At 20.3% G+C, this 23,014-nt stretch overlaps 1 protein-coding gene across 1 annotated transcript in view; it reads left to right on the forward strand.

Annotated features, from left to right (window-relative positions):
• LOC117172513 (prohibitin-2) overlaps nucleotides 1–23,014 on the forward strand; it is a 46,885-nt gene that overhangs the window by 18,017 nt on the left and 5,854 nt on the right. Inside the window, exons 3-5 of the mRNA XM_033360532.1 lie at nucleotides 3,490–3,807; nucleotides 15,440–15,517; nucleotides 21,051–21,147. Coding sequence (XP_033216423.1) covers nucleotides 3,490–3,807; nucleotides 15,440–15,517; nucleotides 21,051–21,147 — 493 coding nt within the window. The remainder of the gene's footprint in view (nucleotides 1–3,489; nucleotides 3,808–15,439; nucleotides 15,518–21,050; nucleotides 21,148–23,014) is intronic.

The following is a 23,014-nucleotide window of genomic DNA, read 5'->3' on the forward strand; positions in this document are numbered from 1 at the left end:
ATGCAAAAAATTCATAACAGAAATGTTGTTTTCAGAAATATTTTAAAAATTTTATTCGTGTTTAAAAATATTTTAGGAATTTAAAAAATTTTAATCGTTTTCGACATTTTTTAGAAGATTTTAAAAGTGTCAAAAAGATGAAAAATATTTTTATGATTTTAAATTAATACAAAGGAGTTTTTAAAAAGTTTTTTAAAGAGAATCTTGAATTTGAAATTTTTTTTGCTTTCAAAACAGTTCTTAGAGTGGCGAATTGAACGTGTATTTTTTTAAAATAATTTCACAAACAAGAAAATCGTTTTAAAATTTTAAATCTATTTCGAAAATTTCAAAGATTTCAAAGTATTTCAAATTTTTATAGGAGATTTTCACAAAGATGTCAAATATCTTTATAATTTTGAGTTATTACAAAAGATTTTTCAAATATTTCAAAGAATTTTTAAAGGTTTTACAAAGATCTCAAGAATTTCAAAACTTTTCAATTTTTTTAGAAGATTTCACAAATATTTTAAAAGATTTCAATTTTTTTAAAGGATTTTAAAATATTTAAAAGTTTTCATAAGGATTTTAAAAGATTTCAAGAATTTCAAAGATTTACAAACATTTCTCTTTTTTTTTTTAAAGAAGATTTCACAAATATTTTAAAGAATTCATAAGGATTTTAAAATATTTCAAGAATTTCAAAACATTTCAAATTTTTTAGGAGATTTCACGAAGATTTTAAATATATTTTTATGATTTTAAATTAATGTAAAAGATTTTTCAAATATTTCAAAATTTTTTTAAGAATTTCAAATTTCAAATTTCTTTAGGAGATTTCATAAAGATTTTAAATATATTTTTATGATTTTAAATTAATGAAAAGATTTCACAGACATTTCAAATAATTTTTAAGAATTTAAAAATATTTCAAAACGTTTTAATATTGTTTAGAAGATTTCACAAATATTTTAAAGAATTCATAAGGATTTTAAAAGATTTCAAGAATTTCAAAGATTTCATTTTTTTTAGAAGATTTCGAATGATTTCACAATCATTTTAAATATTTTTATGATTTTAAATTAATACAAGAGTTTTTTAATATGTTTTTTAAAGATAGTCTTGAATTTGAAATTTTTTTGCTTTTAAAACAGTTGCCAGAGTGGCGATTTGCAAGTGATTTTTTTTAAAGCAACAATTTCAAAAAGATTTTAAACTTATAAAACGAAAGCTTTTTAAAGATTTCAAACGATTTCAAAAAATTTCAAGAATTTCAAAGATTTCAAAACATTTAACATTTTTTTAGCATATTTCAAAAGATCTGACAAATATTTTTATGATTTTAAATTAATACAAGGGTTTTTTTTATGTTTTTAAAGAGAATCTTGAATTTGAAAGTTTTTTTTTTTGCTTTCGAAACAGTTGTCAGAGAGGCGACTTGACCGAGAATTTTTTCGTTTTACAAAAATTTCACAAAGATTTAAAATTTGTTAAACAAAAGCGTTTTAAAGATTTTAAACGATTTTAGAAGAAATCCAAAGGTTTCAAGAATTTCAAAGATTTCAAATATTTTTATGATTTTAAATTATTACAAAAAAATTCGCAAATATTTCAAAAAATTCTTAAAGTGTTTTGAAAAGACCTTTAGAATTTCAAAAAATTTCAATTTTTTTCAGAAGATTTCAAAAGATTTCACAAAGATTTTAAATATTTTTATGATTTTAAATTATTACAAATAATTTCACAAAAAATTCATAAGGATTTTGAAAGATTTACAGAATTTCGAAGATTTTAAACCATTTTAAATTTTTGTTAGAAGATTTCACAAATATTTTAAAGAATTCTTAAAGGTTTTAAAAAGATCTCAAGAAATATAAAACGATTTTAGACGAAATTCAAAGATTTCAAGAATTTCATAAATTTCAAATATTTTTATTATTTTAAATTATTACAAAAAATTCTTAAACGGTTTTGAAAAGACCTTTAGAATTTTAAAACATTTCAATTTTTCGAGAATATTTCAATAGATTTCACAAGCATTTCAAATATTTTTATGATTTTAAATTATTACATGAGTTTTTTTTATGTTTTTTAAAGAGAATCTTGAATTTGAATTTTTTTGATTTTGAAACAGTTGTCAAAGTGGCGACTTGAAGGTGATTTTTTTTAAAAACAACAATTTCAAAAAGATTTTAAACTATTAAAACGAAAGCTTTTTAAATATTTAAAACGATTTGAAACGATTTTCAGACGAAAACAAAGGGTTTCAAGAATTTTAAAGGATTCAAATTATTTCTCATTTTTTTTCAGGATATTTTATAAATATTTCAAAGAATTCATAAGGATTTAAAAAGATTTGAAGAATTTTAATATATTTCAATTTTTTTTTAGTCAAATATTTGAATGATTTTAAATTATTACAAAAAATTCTTGAAGGGTTTTGAAAATACCTTCAGAATTTCAAAACATTTCAATTTTTTGAGAAGATTTCAAAAGATTTCACAAGCATTTCAAATATTTTTATGATTTTAAATTAATACAAGGGTTTTTTTTATTCAATTAATACAAGGTTTTTTTATGTTTTTAAAGAGAATCTTGAATTTCAAATTTTTTTTTGAGAGTGGCGACTTGAACTTGAATTTTTTTTAAACAATTTCAAAAAGATTTTAAACTATTGAAACGATTTGAAACTATTTTTAGACGAAATCAAAGGGTTTCATGAATTTTAAAGATTTTAAATTATTTCTCATTTTCTTCAGGATATTTCACAAATATTTCAAAGAATTCATACGGATTGAAACAGATTTGAAGAGTTTCAATATATTTCAATTTTTTTTTTTTAATCAAATATTTGAATGATTTTAAATTATTACATGAGTTTTTTTTATGTTTTTTAAAGAGAATCTTGAATTTGAATTTTTTTGATTTTGAAACAGTTGTCAAAGTGGCGACTTGAAGGTGATTTTTTTTAAAAACAACAATTTCAAAAAGATTTTAAACTATTAAAACGAAAGCTTTTTAAATATTTAAAACGATTTGAAACGATTTTCAGACGAAATCAATACAAGGTTTTTTTATGTTTTTAAAGAGAATCTTGAATTTCAAATTTTTTTTTTTTTGATTTTGAAACAGTTGTTAGAGTGGCGACTTGAACTTGAATTTTTTTAAAACAATTTCAAAAAGATTTAAACTATTAAAACGATTTGAAACTATTTTTAGACGAAATCAAAGGGTTTCAAGAATTTCAAAGATTTTAAATTATTTCTCATTTTTTTCAGGATATTTCACAAATATTTCAAAGAATTCATACGGATTGAAACAGATTTGAAGAGTTTCAATATATTTCAATTTTTTTTTTTAATCAAATATTTGAATGTTTTTAAATTATTACTGTCCTGGAAAATTGTTTGCGAAACAGGGAAAAAACCGGGAATTTTTTTCATGGATTAAAAGGGTCACCCTGATGATTGAAATAAATAAATAGATAAATAGAGAAATGTTGTTTGTCAGGTGTTGCCGAGCATTTGCAATGAGGTGCTGAAATCCGTGGTGGCAAAGTTCAATGCCTCGCAGCTGATAACAATGCGACAGCAAGTCTCAAACATGATCCGAAAGGAATTGACAGAGCGCGCCCGGGATTTCAATATAATCCTCGATGACGTTTCCATAACCGAGCTGAGCTTCGGCAAAGAATACACAGCGGCCGTCGAGGCGAAACAAGTCGCTCAGCAGGAGGCGCAGCGAGCCGCTTTTGTCGTTGAACGAGCGAAGCAGGAGAAGCAGCAGAAAATTGTGCAGGCCGAGGGAGAAGCCGAAGCTGCCAAAATGATATCCTTTTTTATTTAAATTATATTTATTTAGGGCTTTTTTTTTTTGCCATCTTGAAAACCTTGAAAAGAAAGAATTTTTCCTGAATTTTTTTGCTTTTTAAACCTTGAATAATTTCAGAAGGATATTTCCAATTTTTATTAATGAAATTTCAAAAGATTTGAGAAAGATTTCAATTTTTTTGTGATTTTAAATTAATACAAAAAGACTTTGAAAATTATTTCAAAGAATTGTTCAAGATTTGAAACTAATACTAGAATTTTAAAAAGTTTAAAGGATTTAAAAATTTCGTGGATGATTTCAAAAGATTTCACAAAAATGTTTAATATTTCAATGATTTCAAACGAGTACAAAATATTTTGAAAATTTTTCAAATAATTCTTAAGGATTTAAAAAGATTTCAAAATTTAAAAAAATTTTTAAAAAGATTTCAAAGGATTTTGGAAATATTTCAAATAATTTTATGAAAAAGTTTCAAAGAATTCACAACGTTTTCAATTTTTTTTTTAGAAGATTTTAAAAGATTTCAAAAATATTTTTATGATTTTAAATTAATAGAAAATATTTCAGAAATATTTAGAAAGATTCTTAATGATTTAAAAAGATTTCAAGAATTTTCAATTTTTAAGAAGATTTCAAAAAATTCCTAAGGATTTCGAAAGATTCAAAAAATTTCAAACATTTCAACATTTTTTTAGAACATATGAAAAGATTTCAAATATTTTTATAATTTTAAATTAATACAAATAATTTCAAGAATTTCAAACAATTCAAAACGTTTCCAAAATTTTTTAGAAGATTTCAAAAAATGTAAGAAATATTTTTTATTTTTTTATGATTTTAAATTAATAAAAAATATTTCACAAATATTTGAAATATATTTCAATGATTTCAAAACACTTTTATTTTGAAGATTTCATAAAGGTTTTAAATATTTTTATGATTTTAAATTAATGCAAATATTTCAAAGAATTTAAATAATTTTAAAAGATTTGACAACATTTGGAATTTGTTTCCATAAGATTTCAAAAGTTAAAAAAATAATTAATGTATCTGAATTATTAAAAATTAATACAAAATATTTCAAAGATTTTACAAAGAATTTTAAAGATTCTAAAAGATTTATCGAAGATACGAAAGATTTCACAAATGTTAAAAACATTTCATAAAAATGTCTTAAAGCTTCCAAAAGAATACTAGAATTTTAAGGATTTCAAATAATTTCAAATAATTTAAATTTTTTTAGAAGATTTCAAATGATGTAACAAATATTTTTGTAATTTTAAATTAATACAAAAGATTTCACAAATATTTCAAAGAATTCATAAGGATTTCATAAGATTTAAATAATTTCAAAACATTTCAAATTTTGTTAGATTTCAAAAAATTTTCAAATAATTCTTTAGGGTTTAAAAAAATTGAATAATTTCAAATTTTTTGAGAAGATTACAAAAAATCTAACAAATATTACAAATAGTTTTAAGATTTTTAATTAATACAAAAAATTATACAAAAATTTGAAATACGCAAAGGTTTCAAATACTTTTATGATTTTAAATTAATGCAAAAGATTTCGCGAATATTTCTAAGATTTCAGAAAATTTTCAAAAAATTCATAAGGATTTCAAAAGATTTCAACTATTCTCAAAATTTTATAGAAGATTTCAAAATATTTTCCAAAATTATTTAATATTTTAATGATTTCAAACGAATACAAAGTATTTCACAAATTTCAAATATTTCAATTATTATTATTTTTTTTAAGGTTTCGAAATATTTCAAAAATATTTCAAATATTTTTATGATTTTAAATTAATACAAATAATTTCACGACTATTTCAAAGATTTAAAACCATTTCAATTTTTTTAGAAGATTTAAAAACTTTTTCAAAGATTTCACAAAAAAAATTTAATATTCTAAAAGATTTCTCGAAGATACGAAAGATTTCACAAATACTAGAATTTCAAAAAAGTTCCAAGATTTCAAATAATTTAAAAATGTGTAGATGATTTACAAATATTTCAAAATATTTGAAACTATTTCAAATTTTGTAAGAAGATTTCACAACGACTTTAAATATTTCAAAGAATTTTGAAAGATTTCAAATCATTTCAAAATTTTTTTTAATATTTAAAAAGATTGGACAATGATTTCAAATATTTTAATGATTTAAATAATACAAAAAATTTCACAAAAGATGCAAAGATATTACAAAAATTTGAAAGGATTTCAAGAATATCCAAGATTTTAAAACATTTCAAATTTTTTTTAGGTGATTTCACAAAGATTGCAAATATTTTTATAATTTTAAATTAATACAAAAAATTTGAAAAATATTTGAAATATTTTAATGAATTTAAACGAATTTAAAAGATTTCAAGAATTTCAATGATTTCAAAACATTTCAATTTTTATTTCGAAGATTTCAAAAAAATTTCACAAAGATTTCAAATCTTTTTTATCATTTTAAATTCATACAAATAATTTCACAAATATTTTAAACAATTCTTAAGGATTTCTAAAGATTTCAAGAATTTTAAAGAATTTAAAATGTTTACTTTTTTTAAGATTTCAAAAGATCTAACAAATATTTTAATTATTTTTATGATTTTAAATTAATAAAAAAAATTTCGCGAATATTTCAAAGAATTTTAAAGATTTAAAACGTTTTTATTTTCTTAGAAGATTTCACAAGTGTCAAAAAGATTTAAAACATTGGAATGATTTTAAATCAATAGGAAATATTTCAACTATTTCAAAGATTTTACCAGAAATTTTAAATATTCTAAAAGATTTCTCGAAGATAAGAAAAATTGCAAAAATACTAGAATTTCAAACATTTCAAAACGGTTTCAAGATTTGAAATAATTTTAAAATTTCGTAGAATATTTCAAAATATTTGAAACGATTTCAAGATTTTAAAGAAGATTTCACAAAGATTGAAAATATTTTTGTAATTTTAAATTAATACAAAAGGTTTCACAAATATTTCAAAGAATTTTTTTTAAGGATTTCAAAATATTTCTAGAATTTCAAAATATTTCAAAACATTTCAATTTTTTTATGAGATTTCACAAAGTTTTCAAATAATTCTTAAGGATTTAAAAATATTGAAAAAATTTCAAAAGATTTCACGAAGGTTTCAAATATTTTTATGATTTTATAATTAATACAAATAATTTCACAGATATTTCAAAGAATTCAAAACGTTTCCATTTTTTTTTTTTTTTTTAGAAAATTTTGAAAGATTTTAAGAATTTCAGATTTCGTAAATTTCCAAATTTCTCAAAAATATTACAAAGTATTCTGAAGGATTTCACGAATTTTAAAGATTTTACAAAAAATGTTTCAAGATTTCAAATTATTTCAAAATTTTTCACAAATATTTGAAACGATTAAAATTTTTTTAGAACATTTCAAAAGATTTCAAAAAAATATTTAATATTTTGATGTACTCAAACGAATGCAAAAGATTTCACAAATATTTCAAAAAATTCTTTCGGATTTAAAAAGATTTCCAGAATATTAAATTTTTTAAGAAGATTACAAAAAATCTAACAAATATTTTTAAGATTTTAAATTAATATGAAAAAATTTCACAAACATTTGAAATATATTTCAATGATTTCAAAACACTTTTATTTTGAAGATTTCAAAATTTTCACAAAGGTTTCAAATATTTTTATGATTTTGAATTAATACAAAATATTTCAGAAATATTTAGAAAGTTTCTTAATGATTCAAAAAGATTTTAAAACATTTCCAAAATTTTTTAGAAGATTTTTAAAGTTTTCAAAAATATTTCGAAGAATTCTTAAGGATTTAAACAGATTTCAGGAATTTTCAATTTTTTAAAAAGATTTTACAAAGATTTCAAAAAATTAATAAGGATTTCGAAAAATTCAAAAAAATTTCAACATTTCAAAATTTTTTTAGAAGATTTTAAAAGATTTTACAAAAAATTTAAAGATTTTTCGAAGAGGCCAGAGATTTAAAAAAGATTTCACAAATATTTCATAAAAATTTCTTAAAGTGTTCAACAGAATACTATAATGTCAAAGATTTTAAAAGATTTCAATGTTTTTTTGTGATTTTAAATTAATACAAAAGACTTTACAAATTATTTCAAAGAATTATTAAAGATTTCAAAAGATTTGAGAAAAATTATCCAAATATTTACAATGTTTCATAAAAATTTCTTAAAAATTTGAAACAAATACTAGAATTTCAAAGATTTTAAAACATTTAAAAGATTTCAAAATTTCGTGGAAGATTTCAAAAGATTTCACAAAAATGTTTAATATTTCAATGATTTCAAACGAATACAAAAATTTTCAAATAATTCTTCAGGATTTAAAAAGATTTCATAATTTAAAAAAAAATGTTTAAGATTTTTAAGCATTTTGGAAATATTTCAAATAATTTTATGAAAAGGCTTCAAAGAATTCACAACGTTTTCCATTATTTTTTAGAATATTTAAAAAGATTTCAAAAGATTTTGCAAAAATTTCAAATAATTTTGTGATTTCAAATTAATAAAAACAATTCTACAGATGTTTTAAAGAATTCATAAGAATTTCAAAAGATTTCAATAATTTTTTTATGGTTTCAAATTAATACAAAATATTTCAGAAATATTTAGAAAGATTCTTAATGATTTAGAAAGATTTTAAAACATTTCAAAAATTTTTTAGAAGATTTAAAAAGTTTTCACAAATATTACAAAGAATTCTTAAGTATTTAAAAAGATTTCAAGAATTTAAAATATTTTTATGATTTTAAATAATAAAGAATTTCAAAGATTTTCAATGATATCAAAACACTTTTATTTTGAAAATTTCAAAAGATTTCACAAAGGTTTCAAATATTTTTATGATTTTAAATTAATACAAATATTTCAAAGAATTCAAATAATTTTAAAAGATTTCAAGAAATTCTAAGATTTCACAGCACTTGCAATTTTTTTCCAGAAGATTTTAAAGGATAAAAAATTTAAATATTTGAATTATTTAAAATTAATACAAAATATTTCAAAGATTTTACAAAGAAATTTAAAGATTCTAAAAGATTTCTCGAAGATACGAAAGATTTTACAAATATTAAACAATATTTTTTTATAGTTTACAAGATTTAAATTATTTTAAATTAATACAAAATATTTCAACTTTTTTTAAAGATTTCACAAAAACAAAATTTAAAGAGCCTAAAAGGTTTCTCGAAGATACAAAAGATTTCACAAATACTAGAATTTCAATCATTTCAACACAGTTCTAAGATTTCAAATAATTACAAAATTTGTAGATTTTAAAATATTTCAGAAAAATTTGAAACGATTTCAAATATTTTAATGATTTAAATAATACAAAAAGTTTCACAAAAGATTCCAAGATAATACAAAAATGTGAAAGAATTTCAAAACATTTTAGAAGATTTTACGAAGAATTTAAATTTTTCAAAGGATCTTAAGATTTTCCAAAATTTTTAAATGTTTTCAATTTTTTTAGAAGATTTTATAAGTTTTCACAAATATCTCAAAAAATTCTTAAGGATTTTCAAAGATTTCAAAAAAATTTAAAAAGGTTTCAAAAATTTTTTAAAGAATTCGTAAGATTTTACAAAAAATTTTAAGATTTTATTACATTTCTCGAAGAGGCCAGAGATTTAAGAAAGATTTAACAAAAATTTCATAAAAAATTTTTTAAGCTTTCAAAAGAATACAAGAATTTCCAAGATTTCAAATAATATTTCAATTTTTTTTATGGTTCCGAAAGATTTCACAAGGATTTCAAATATTTTTATGATTGAAAATTAATACAAATAATTTCACAAATATTTCAAAGAATTCAAAACATTTCCAAAATTTTTTAGAGTTCAAAAAATGTAACAAATATTTTTTATTTGTTTATGATAATAAATTATTAAAAAAGATTTCATAAATATTTTTAAAAATTCTCAAGTATTTAAACAGATTTTAAAAATTAAAGATTTAAAAAATTTCAAATTTTTTCACTTTTTTTCAAATAATTCTTAAGGATTTGAAAAGATTTGAAGAATTTCAAAAATTTCAATTTTTTTAGATGATTTCAAAAACTATACAAAGGTTTCAAATATTTTTATGATTTTAAATCAATACAAAAGATTTCACAAATATTTCAAAGAATTCTTAAGGTTTTAAAATGATTTCAAGAATTTCAAAGATTTAAAACTATTTCAATTTTTTTTTAGAATATTTCGAAAGTGTCAAAAATTTTTACAATATTTGAATGATTTTAAATTAATTCAAAATATTTCAACTTGTTTAAAAGATTTCACAAAAAAATGTTAAGCCTAAAAGGTTTCTTGAAGATACAAAATATTTCACAAATACTAGAATTTCAAAACAGTTCCAAGATTTCAAATAATTTCAAAATTTCGTGGATGATTTTAAAATATTTTACAATGATTTCAAATATTTTAATGATTTAAATAATACAAAAGATTTCACAAAAGATGCAAAGATATTACAAAAATTTGAAAGGATTTCAAAAAATTTTAGAAGATTTTAAAAGATTTCACAAATATTTTTCAAAATTCTTAAGGATTTAAAAGGATTTCAAGAATGTAAAATTTTTTAAGAAGATTACAAAAGATCTAACAAATATTGCAAATATTTTTAAGATTTTAAATTAATACAAAAAATTTCACAACCATATGAAATATTTCAATGAATTCAAACGATTTGAAAAGATTGTAATTTTTATTTTGACGATTTCACAAATAATTCATAAGGATTTCGAAAGATTTAAAGAATTTCAAAAATTTCAAATTTTTTTCGAAGATTTCAAAAGATCTAACAAATATTTTTATGATTTTAAGTTAATACAAAAGATTTCGCAAATATTTCAAAGAATTCTTAAGGAGTAAAAAGATTTCAAGAATTTTAGGTTTCAAAAAATTTCAAAATGTTTGAAAAATTCAAAAGATTTAAAGATTCTAAAAGATTTCTCGAAGAGACAATAGATTTAGGAAAGATTTCACAAATATTTCATAAAAATTGCTTAAAGTTTTCAAAAGAAAAATAGAATTTCAAAGATTTTAAAACATTTTAAAGATTTCAAATAATCTAAAAAAATGTTGTAAAAAATTTCAATATATTTGACAAAAATATTTAATATTTTTATGATTTTAAGCGAACACAAAATATTTCAGAAATATTGCAAAGAATTCACAAGGATTTAAAAAATTTCAAAATATTAAAAATTTTTTGATGAGATTTCACAAAGTTTTCAAATAATTCTTAAGAAAATTTCAAAAGATGTCACAAAAATGTTTAAAATATTTCATAACATTTCTTAAAGCTTCGAAAATATAGAAAGTAGAAGATTTCAAAGTTGTAGAAATCAAAATATTTTACAAAAATGCTTAATATTTCAATGAGTTCAAACGAATACAAAAAATTTCACAAATTTCAAATATTTTTATGATTATAAATTAATACAAATAATTTCACAAATACTTCAAAGAATTCATAATAATTTCTAAAGATTCCAAGCATTTCAAAAAATTCAAAACGTTTTCAACATTTTTTAGAAGATTACAAAAGATGTAAGAAATATTTTTAATTTCTTTATGATTTTAAATTGATAAATAAAATTTCACATATATATTTACAATTATCAAATAATTTCAAAAATTTTTAGAAGATTTCAAAATATATATTTTGGAACATTTTTTAATGTTTCAATGATTTCAAACTAATACTTAAGATTTCAGAAATACTTCACAAATATTTCAAAGAATTCATATGGATTTCAAAAATTTCAAAGATTTTACAAAATATTGGAAAGGATTTCTAAAAATTTTAGAAGATTTTACAAAGCCTTTATAAATAATTCAAAAGGATTTCAAGAATTTCCAAGATTTCACAAATATTTCGAAGAATTTTTAAGGATTTAAAAATATTTCTAGAATTTTAAAATATTTCAAAACATTAAAAAAATTTTTAGTAGATTTCACAAAATTTTCAAATAATTCTTTAGGGTTGAAAAAGATTGAAAAAATTTTAATTTTTTTTATAAAATTTCAAAATTGTTCACAGAAATGTTTAATATTTTGATGAATTCAAACGAATACAAAAGATTCCGAATAATTAAAAAATTTCGTAGATTTAAAAATATTTCATTAAATTTCAATTTTTTTCAAAAAGATTTCAAAAGATTTCAAAATTTTTTAAGAAGATTTCACAAAGATTTCAAATATTTTAATGATTTAAATAGTACAAAAGATTTTACAAAAGATTCAAATATATTACAAAAATTTGAAAAGATTTTAAAAAATTTTAGAAGATTTTACAAAGACTTAAAACATCTCAAAGGATTTCGAGAATTTCCAACAATTGTAAACTTTTCAAAATCTTTAAAAAGATTTCAAAAGATTTAACAGAAATTTGAAAGATTTTTTAAAGAGGCAAGTGAGTTAGAAAAAATTTCACAAATAATAAAAACATTTCATAAAAATTTTCAAAAGCTTTTTTCAAAAGAATACTTGAATTTCAAAGATTTCAAATAATCTCAAAATATTCTGTAGATTTCAAAATATTTTATAAAATTTTAGATGAATTCAAAATATTTCACGAAGATTTCAAAAGATTACAAATTTTTTAGGAGATTTCAAATATTTTCATGATTTAAAATTAATACAAAAGATTTCACAAATATTCCAACGATTTCAAAGATTTTACTACAAATTAAAAAAAATTCTAAAAAATTTATCGAAGATACAAAAGATTTTACAAGTGTTAAAAATATTTCACAAAGTTTTCATAGAAATTTGAAATGATTTTAACAATTTTTAGCAGATTTTACGAAGGCATTAAATATTTCACAATATTTCAAATATCCTAATAATTTAAATTAATACAAAAAAAATTTCACAAAGATTTCATTAAAATTTGATATGATTTCAAAAATTTGTAGAAGATTTAAAAAGTTTTCCTAAACACTTGAAATATTTCAGTGATGTCAAAAGAATAGAAAATATTTCACAAATGTTCAACTATTTCAGAAAGTTTTAACAAATTTGACGAAATTTCAAAAGATTTAAAATATTGTTAAAAGCTTCTAAAAATATTTTAGAAAAATTTGAAGAATTTCAAAAATTTTTAAAAGTGTACAGTACACCAGAGTTCAGGAATTTTAAAAATTGCACAATTATTTTTAAACAATTTTGTAAAAATTTCAACAAGAATACTAGAATTTTAAAGATTTCAAATTATTTCAAAGATTTGAAGCAATTTCCAAGATTTTGTAGAAAATTCCAAAAAATTTCATGCTTTTTTTTTAATATTTCAATGACATCAAACAATTAAAAAAAGTTTCAACTAATTTGAGAAGATTGCAAAAATTGAAAAAATTCAACAAATCTTTTTAAATATTTTAAGGATTTCGAAGATTTTAGAAAAATTGAAAAATATTTTTAATAGAATTTAACGAATTCAAAAAGATTTCAAGAATTTAACTGATTTGTTAAAAAAAATTTTTTGTTTTTGAAAATTCATCTCTTTAACTGAAAATTTTTCTATAAATTTCCGAACAATTTGTAAAATTCTCAAATTGAAAACAAAATTTTAACAAAAAATATAAAATCTAATTTTTGTAATTTTTAAGAGTCGAATTTTCGACAAAAAAATACTTTTTATCAAAATAAGTTAATTTTCAACAAGAAATTTTTCAAGAGTTTGAATTTAAACCAAAAAATTGTAAATTTATACGAATGGAGATGAATTTAATAACCAAATAGACCAAATTTTTAACCCAGAAAATTATTTTTTTTAACGTAATAGATGAATTTTCAAAGGAATATTTACATTTTTGAACGAAAATGAAACATTTTAATTTTCAGTGCAAAAAATCAGTTTTCGGAAAGAAGAAAACAACTTAATTTTCCACACAAAAAGACGAATTTTCAACTAAAATTATGAAATTTGCAAGCGAAAAAATGAATTTTTCACCAAATAGTTGATTTTTCACCTAAAAATGGAAAAATTACGTTTTTTTGTTTGAAAAATTAAATTTTGACGAAAAAAAAAACGAATTTTCAATGAAATACTTTAAAACAATAATATTAATTTTCTACGAAAAAAGTTGATTTTTCTAACAAATAGTTACATTTTCAACTAAAAAGGACACATTTTCAATTAAAAATTAAAAATAAAAATTTTCAGTAAAAAAAAATAATCTAGCAACAATAAAATTATAAATTTTTAACCAAATTTTCCAATTTTCACCCATAGAGATGAATTTTTAACTAAAGCGATGAAATTTCTAGCCGAAAATAGAATTTTGAACAAAATATTTAAAGTTAAATTACTTATGATTAATTTTGAACTAAAATGACAAATTTTCAACAAAAAAATATTTCTTAAGAAAGTTCTTCTATCTTTAACCAAATAATTAAATTTTAAACGAAAAAAATTAGTTTTCTAGTAAAAAAAGATTTAATTTAAAAAAAAAAATTTTAACGCCATAATATTCATTTTTATCAGAAAGTTAATCTTATGCCAAAATGCTGAATATTTATCAACATTTTATTTGAAAATTTATTTCTTTGTTTGAAAATGTTTGTTTTCTTGTTAAAAATCAGTTGTTTTTTTTTTCTTCAAAAATAATTTCTCAAGCTGAGAATTTGTTATTGAAATCGTATCGTTTGTATTTGAAAATTTAAAAATTCCTGGAAATTTCATTTCTGTTGGGAGAAATTTAATCTTGTTTTTTTGTTTGTTTTTTAACTTCAAATGTTGTGTTGAAAATTAACTTTTTTTTTATTTATATTTTTGGTTGTTTTTGATATCTTTTGAAATTTTGTTTAGAAATTTATTTTCCAAAATAAAAATCCATTCAAAGTGTTCCTACAAATGTTCAGATTTTTTTTATCTTTCAGAAGACTTTCAAACTTTTTGAAAAGGTTTAATTTCTTTTCGAAATTTTCCAAAATTTACAATTTGTCTAAAATTGTTGGAAATCTTTGGAAACTTTAAATAATTTTTTGAACATTTCGAAAACTTTTAAACCTTTTAAATATCTTTTAAAGTTATTAGAATTTTTCCAGATTCTGTTTTGAAAAAATATTTTCTTAAAATTAGTCTTTCAAAATACAAAAATCAGTTTAAATTTTCCCATGAATTAAAAGAAATTTTTTTGTCATTGTGAACTTTTCAATTTTCTCTTAAAAATTTTTCTTTTTAAGTAAAAAGAATCAATTTAGAGTCTTCTAAAAATTTCATCTTTTTGAAAATTAGTTTAATTTATTAAGTTGAAAATTCGTTTTGTTTTAAAATTAATTTTTTAAACTTAAAATTATGAAAATTCCATTTTTGGTTAAAAAAGAAAAAACTTTTTGTACCAGAAATAAGGCCTTTGTGATCTAATTAATCGAATATTTTGACAATAATAAATTAAAAATAATTTTAAATTACTAATTGTTTTATTCCATTTATGGAAGATTTTTTATTAAAAAAGTATTCAAGTTAAGGATTTTGATATTTTAAATACTGCAGTATAATACAATTTCAGGAAATTTAAAAAAACTTTCTTTTTTAATTTTTTTATTAATTTTTATTGACAAAAAAAACGTTTTTCCTTAACCGCTTTGCACTTAGGTATCGCAGTCAGCCAAAATCCAGGTTATCTCAAGCTGAGGAAAATTCGCGCTGCACAAAGCATTTCACGCACGGTAATTTAAAAAAAATATATTTATGGCGAAAAATATATTTTGTTGTTGTTTTTAGTTTAGAAAATAATATGCGTCGACTAAAAAATCCCGAAAAATAAATATCCCGACATAATAATTATTATTCCAGCACTGTAAAATTTTCGAATTGGAAAATTTCCTATTGGAAAATTCCCAAATAATATAATTTCCGAATTGGAATATTCTGGAACAGCTTATAATATTACCAAATTGGAAAATTCCTCAATAATAAAATTCTCGGCCGTAAATTGGGACAACTGAAAAATCTCGAGAAAGAAAATTTCCGAGAAAGCAAAATTTTCACTGGGAAAATTCCAAATTAATAAAACTCCTGAATTGGAATATTTCTGAAAAATAAATATTCTAACACTTTCAAAATTTCTTGATTGGAAAATTCCCAAATAATAAAATTTCCAAACACTAAAATTTCTGAATTGGAATTTTCTCGAAAAATAAATATTCCAACTTATGTAAAATTTCCGATTAGAAATTTCCCAACTAATAAAAATTCCAAATAATAAAGTCCCTGATTTGGAATATTCTCGAAATATAAATATTCCAAGAGGGTGAAATTTCCCGAATTGAAAAATACCCAATTAATAAAATTCCAGAATAAGAAAATTCCTTGATTGAAATATTCTCGAATTGGAAAATTCCAGAAAAAAATTTCAACACTAAAATGTCCTAATTGAAAAATTTCCGATTAGAAAATTTCCAAATAATAAAATGCTAGAATTGGAATATTCTAAAAAAAAATAAATATTCCAACTCTGTCAAATTCCCGAATTGAAAAATTTCCGCTGGAAAAATTCCCAAATAATAAAACTGCAGAATAATAAATAAAATTCCTCAAATGAAATATTCCCGAATTGGAAAATTCCCGAAAAACAAATACTCCAACACTGTAAAATTTACGATTTAGAAAATTTGTTAATTTTCAAAGTCCTGAATTGGAATATTTTCGAAAAATAAATATTTCAACGCTGTTCCAGAAAAATAAATATTCCAACACTTAAAAATTTCCTGATTGGAAAATTCCCAAATAATAAAATTCCTGAATTGGAATATTCCCGAATTGAAAAATTAACCAAAAATTTCTCCAACACTGAAATTTCGGAATTGAGAAATTACCAATTAACAAAATCCCAGAATAAGAAAATTCTTTGAAATATTCTCGAATTGGAAAATTCCAGAAAAATTAATATTCCATCTCTATAAAATTTAAGCATTGGAAAAATAATAAAATTCCTGATTACAAATAGTCCTGAAAAATAAATATTCCAACACTGAAAATTGTCCGAACTGGAAAATTAAGTCCCTGAATTAGGATATTCCAGAAAAATAAATATTCCAACACTGAGAAATTTTCAAATTGGAAAATTTTCGATTAGAAAATTCTCAAATAATAAAATTCCAGAATTATAAAATTCTTTAATTTAAATATTCCTGAATTGGAATATTGTCGAAAAATAAATATTCCAACTCGGTCAAATTGCCAAATTGGAAAATTTCAGCTGAGAAAATTGCCAATTAATTAAACTGCAAAATAATACATAAAATTCATTAAATGAAATATTCCTGAATTAGAAAATTTCTTAATTTTGAAATTCCCAACTAATAAAATTTCTAAATTGGAATATTTCCGAAAAATAAATATTTCAACACTGTAAAATTTCCTGATTGGAAATTTCCAAAATTCCAAAATTTCTCAAATAATCAAATTTCCGAATAATTAAGTCCCGGAATTGGAATATTCCAGAAAAATAAATATTCCAACACTGTAACATTTTCAAATTGGAAAATTTCCTGATTGGAACATTCCCAAATAATAAAATTCTTTGATTGAAATATTCTTGAAGTGGAAAATTCCAGAAAAATTAATATTCCGTCACTATAAAATTTAAGTATTGGAAAAATAATCAAATTCCTGATTTCAAATATTCCTGAAAAATAAATATTCCAACACTATAAAATGTCCGAACTGGAAAATACCCGAAAAAAAACTCCAACACTGTAAAATTTGTGAATTAGAAAATTTCCTTATTTTAAAATTCCCAATTAATAAAACTCCTGAATTGGAATATATCCGAAAAATAAATAATCCAACATTTGGGTAAATTCTCGAATACTAAAATTCACGAATAAAAGTCCCTGAATTGGAATATTCCCGAAAAGTAAATATTCCAACACTGCGAAATTTCCGAATTAGAAAATTTCCGATTAGAAAATTCCCAAATAATAAAATTCTCAAAGAATAAAATTCCAGAATTATAAAATTCCTTAACTGAAATATTCCTGAGTTGGAATATTGTCGAAAAATAAATATTCCAACTCGGTCAAATTCCCGAATTGGAAAATTTACCAAAAATAAATAGTCCAACATCTGGGAAAATTCTCAAATAATAAAATTTCCTAATAATAAAGTACCTAAATTGGAATGTTCCAGAAAAATAAATATTCCAACACTTTAAAATTTCCTGATTGGAAAATTCCCAAATAACAAAATTCCAGAATAATAAATTTCGTGGATTGGAATATTCTCGACAAATAAATATTCCAAAACTATTAAATTTCCGAATTGGAAAATTTCCGATTGGACAATTCCCAAATAATAAAATTCCTAAATTGGGGTATTCCCGAATTTGAAAATTAGCCTAAATGAAATATTCCAACATTTGGGAAAATTCTCAAATAATAAAATTTCCTAATAATAAAGCCTCTGAATTGAAATATTCCAGAAAAAAATATTCTAACACTATCAAAATTCTAAATTGGAAAATTCCTGAATTGGAATATTATCTAAAAATAAATATTCCAACTCTTTACTATTCCCGAATTCGAAAATTTCCTCTGGAAATATTCCCAATTAATAAACCTGCGGAAAAATATTAATAATTAATAATATTAATAATTCCTTAATTTAAATATTCCCGAATTAAACAATTTCTTAATTTTAAAATTCCTGAATTGGAATATTTCCAAAAAATAAATATTCCAATCCTGTAAAGTTTCCTGATTGGAAAATTCCAAAATAATAAAATCCCCGAGTAATAAAGTCCCTGAATTGGAATATTCCAGAACAATAAATGTTCAAGCACATTACAATTTCGTGATTGGAAAATTCCCAAATAATAAAATTCCCGATTACTAAAATTCCTGGATTGAAATATTCTCGAAAAATAAATATTCCAACTCTCTCAAATTTCCGATTGGAAAATTCCCAAATAATAAAATTCCTGAATCAGAATATTTCCGAATTGGAAAGTTACTGAATTAGAATATTCTTGAAAAATAAATATTCTAACTCTTGTCAAATTTCCAAATTGGAAAATTCCTTATTAACAAAATTCCAGAATAAGTAAATTCCTTGATTGAAATAATCTCGAATTTGAAAATTCCTGAAAAATTTATATTCCAACACTATAAAATGTCCGAAATGGAAAATTTCTGATTGAAAAATTCCCAAATAATAAAATTCTCAAAGAATAAAATTCCAGAATTATAAAATTCCTGAATTGTATATCCCCGAACAGTTAACTATATTACCAAATTGGAAAATTCCTAAATAAAAAAATTCTTAACCGAAAATTGTCGATAAAATTTCCGATTTTAAAACATTTTAATTTCTTTATAAATATTTTTTATTTATTAAAAATACAGTAATCAAATATTTTTATCAAAAAATACAATTATTATTAACGTTTAAAGTTTCAAATATTTTGTTTGAGTTAAAAATAGAAAAAAATTTATAACTAGAAATATATTTTGTTCACTTATTGCTGTTTTTAATCCAAACTATAATAATAAATAAATAATATTTATAAAGAAATTTTTTAATTGTTTAAATTCGGTGATTTTCTTGTCCGGATATTTTCTAACGTTCGGAATTTTGGAGTGTTATATATTTTACAAAAATTTCCGTATATATTTTTTAAAATTATTGTTTGAATTTTGGTTTATTTTAATCTTAAGGAAAACATTAATATTTTTTAAACAATGTTTTTAATTGTTTAATTTTTGCTGTTTTCTAGTTTCGGGAATTTTTGAGTTTTGGGAATTTTCATTTTCGGTAATATGATAAACTGTTAAGGAATGTTTTTCGAAATTTATCCGAATTTATATTTACAATTTGAAATTATTTTATTATGTAATATTTTATTTAAATTTTATTTAGAACAATTTTAATTGTGAGAGAAAATTGGTCAATTTTATAAGCTTTTAATTTAAATTTATCAAAAACTCAAAATCAAGATATTTATCAATGAAAATCTTCTAATTAAAGCTTTAGAAAATATTTAAAATTTAATGTTAGCATTTATTTATTTTTTTTTTTTTGCTGAGAAAAAAAAACAATTTTAGGAGCCGCTAATTTAAAGAGAGTGATTTTTAATTGTAAAATATTTTAAATTTAACATTTCAAACTCAAAAGTCTCATATTCTTTAATGTATTGAAAAGCAAAAAAAAAATTCTCGTTAATGAAAAATATTGGAAAAAAATCTGTTCAACTTAGACTTTAATTTTTTAGCATACATTTTAATTTAAAAATTTTTTAAATGCAGTTTCGAAACTTAAAGAATTAAAGATTAGAAGCCTTTGAAATCGAAGATTTTGGATAAAAAACCTTTTTATTTGATCATCTGTAAATACATATTAATATATATTAATTAAAGGCTTTTATTAAATTTTACATACTATTTCAGTCTAAAATATTCCATTTTTAAACCATTAAATTTAAAATATTTTTATTAAAAAATCAGGAATTGTAAATTAAGTATTCAATGCTAAACTTTAAACGTTACAGTTTTAATTTTTCTTTTTAAACAGATTTAATTTTTAAGTCAAATTGTTCTATTTTTATTTAATAACAATTTAAGGACAATTAATAACAATTTAAAAAATTCGAGTAAGTTGAAGAAATATTTTAAAATGTTGAAATAATTCAAAATTAATTTAAAATTCGAAATTATTTTAAATAATTGGAAAGAAGCGTCCTAATTTAAAAAATATATAGATTTCGGCATATTACAAACCAAAAATGTAGAAGCTTTTCAAGAATTTTGAATGGCTTCGGTAGATTAAAAAAAGAATTTCCTAGGAAAATTGAAAATTATTTTTTATTTTGAAAAATTTATTTTAAAAGAATATTTAAAAAGATTTATAAAATTATCAAAAATGAATGTGGAAGATTTAAAAAAAATTTCTGTAATTTGTCAGGTTTTAAAATAAAATGTTAGGAAAAATTAGAGTAATTTTAAAAGATGTTTAGTTTAAAATATCTGAAAGAATTTTAAAAATAATTGTTTAAACTTCACATTCAAATGTAGTTAATTTATTACTTTTTTAATTTTTTTTTTTTACCTACCATTTTTTGTTGTTGAATAACATCAATAGATAATATTCAAATTGTAATTATTAATATATTAATAAATAATAAATAAAATATATTGTATAAGAAATTTTTTATTTAAACATTTTTTTTTACTGGAATGAAAATGTAAACGGAATTTTTTTCAGATCGCAAATTCGGCCAATCGCGTCTACCTCAGCGGAAACAGCTTGATGTTGAACATCCAGGATCCGGCCTTCGACGACCTATCCGAGAAATTAAAAAGTAAGAAGTAAATCGTGAAAAGTAAAATGCATTTATCGTTATTTCCGCTAAATTTGTCAGCGAGTTCGAAAAGCGCCGATTGCTGATTTTTGTTAATCATGTAGATATTCTGTAATAAGAGAGTGGAGGTCTTTATAATCAAATTTTTTTTAGCTTCACTTCCTTTTCTTTTTCCTAAAGACCTAAATTTCCCCTAAAGATGTAGAAAAAATATCAATAAATAAACAGGGTTGCTACATGTCAGGGAATTTTCGATAAACTCACGTTGAACTTTATTTTAATTTATTTTTTATTTTGAAAAATCGACGGTTTTTTTTTTTTTTTTTTTTTTTTTTTTTTTTTTTTTTTTTTTTTTTTTTGAAAAGTTATTGGTTTTTGGGTTGAAAATTCAACCGTTTTGTAGAAAATTGATCTTTTTTGGAAGAAATTCAAGGCATGTAATTTTTTATATGGAGTGAGAATTTTTTTTTAAGTAATTATATTTTAGAATTTGACACAAATTGGAAATTCTTTCTTCTAAATTTTAGGTGAATTATTTCAATTATAATAGAATTTTTAAAATTCGTCCTGGGTAAAAAATGTAATTACTTTATTGAAAATGAAGGTATATATATTTTTTTTGTGAAAATTCAACTATTTGGTTGAAAATTTATTTACTTTATGGAAAATTTGTATATTTTTTTTTTTTTTAGAAAAATAATGTTTGCGGCTGAAAATTAATCCTTTTAGCATACAATTTAATTATTTCATGTTTTGTTGAAAATTAATATTTTCTCGTTCCAAATAAAATTTTTAAAAATAAAAATTGGCCTTTTTCAATTAAAAATTCAACTTTTTTTTTAAATTTGCAAATTTTGTTAAAAAATCGATTTTTTTTGTAGAAAAATATATTTTTTTAAAAGTTAATCTTCTTGTTTAAAAATGATTTTCGGTTAAAAATTCAAGTATCCCAGTTAAATATTTATCATTTTAGTTGAGTTTTTATGAATTTTTTTTTATTTAATTTAATTTCGATTGAAAATATAAATATTTTTTGTGGAAATGCCAACTATTACACTTTTTTATATAAATATTATTTTTTAATCAAAGATTTATCACTTGTGTTGCAAATTTAATTTTTTTTAAATTTTATTATTTTTTGTTAAAAAAATTTTACTTTCTGTCTTAAAATTTAATTTTTTTATTTTTGGTTTAAAATGTCGTTTTCTATTTGCAAATTAATGGGTTTTGTTGAAAGTTGGTCTTTTTTGTTAGAAAATTAATCTTTATGGTTAAAGATTAATTTGTTTTAATTAAAAATTTAACTATTTTGATGAAAATTCGATTATTTATTGTTTTTAAAAATTTGAACTTTCTACCTTTAAATTTAAATTTTTCTATTTTTGATTACAAATTTCTGTTTTCTGTTTAAAAATTGATGTATTTTTTTTTTAAATTTGTCTTTTTTTGTTCGAAAATCCATCTTTTACGTTAAAAATTCTTTTTTTTTTTGTAAAAATTTAACTATTTTGATAAAAATTCGATTATTTTTTGTTCAATAAATTGAATTTTCTGCCTTAAAATTTAATTTTTTTATTTTTGGTTTAAAATATCGTTTTCTATTTCCAAATTAATCTGTTTTGTTGAAAATTTGTTTTGTTTTGTTTTTTTAGAAAATTCATCTTTTTGGTTAACGATTAATTTTTTTATTATTAAAAATTTAACTATTTTGAGGGAAATTCGATTATTTTTTGTGAAAAAAATTAAACTTTCTACCTTTAAATTTAATTTGTTTATTTTTGGTTAAAAATGTCTGTTTTCTATTTAAAAATTCATGTATTTTTTTGAAAATTTGTCTTTTTTTTGTTAGAAAATCTAACTATTTTAA

This window comes from Belonocnema kinseyi, chromosome 1, assembly GCF_010883055.1.
Source record: "Belonocnema kinseyi isolate 2016_QV_RU_SX_M_011 chromosome 1, B_treatae_v1, whole genome shotgun sequence".
NCBI lineage: Eukaryota > Metazoa > Arthropoda > Insecta > Hymenoptera > Cynipidae > Belonocnema > Belonocnema kinseyi.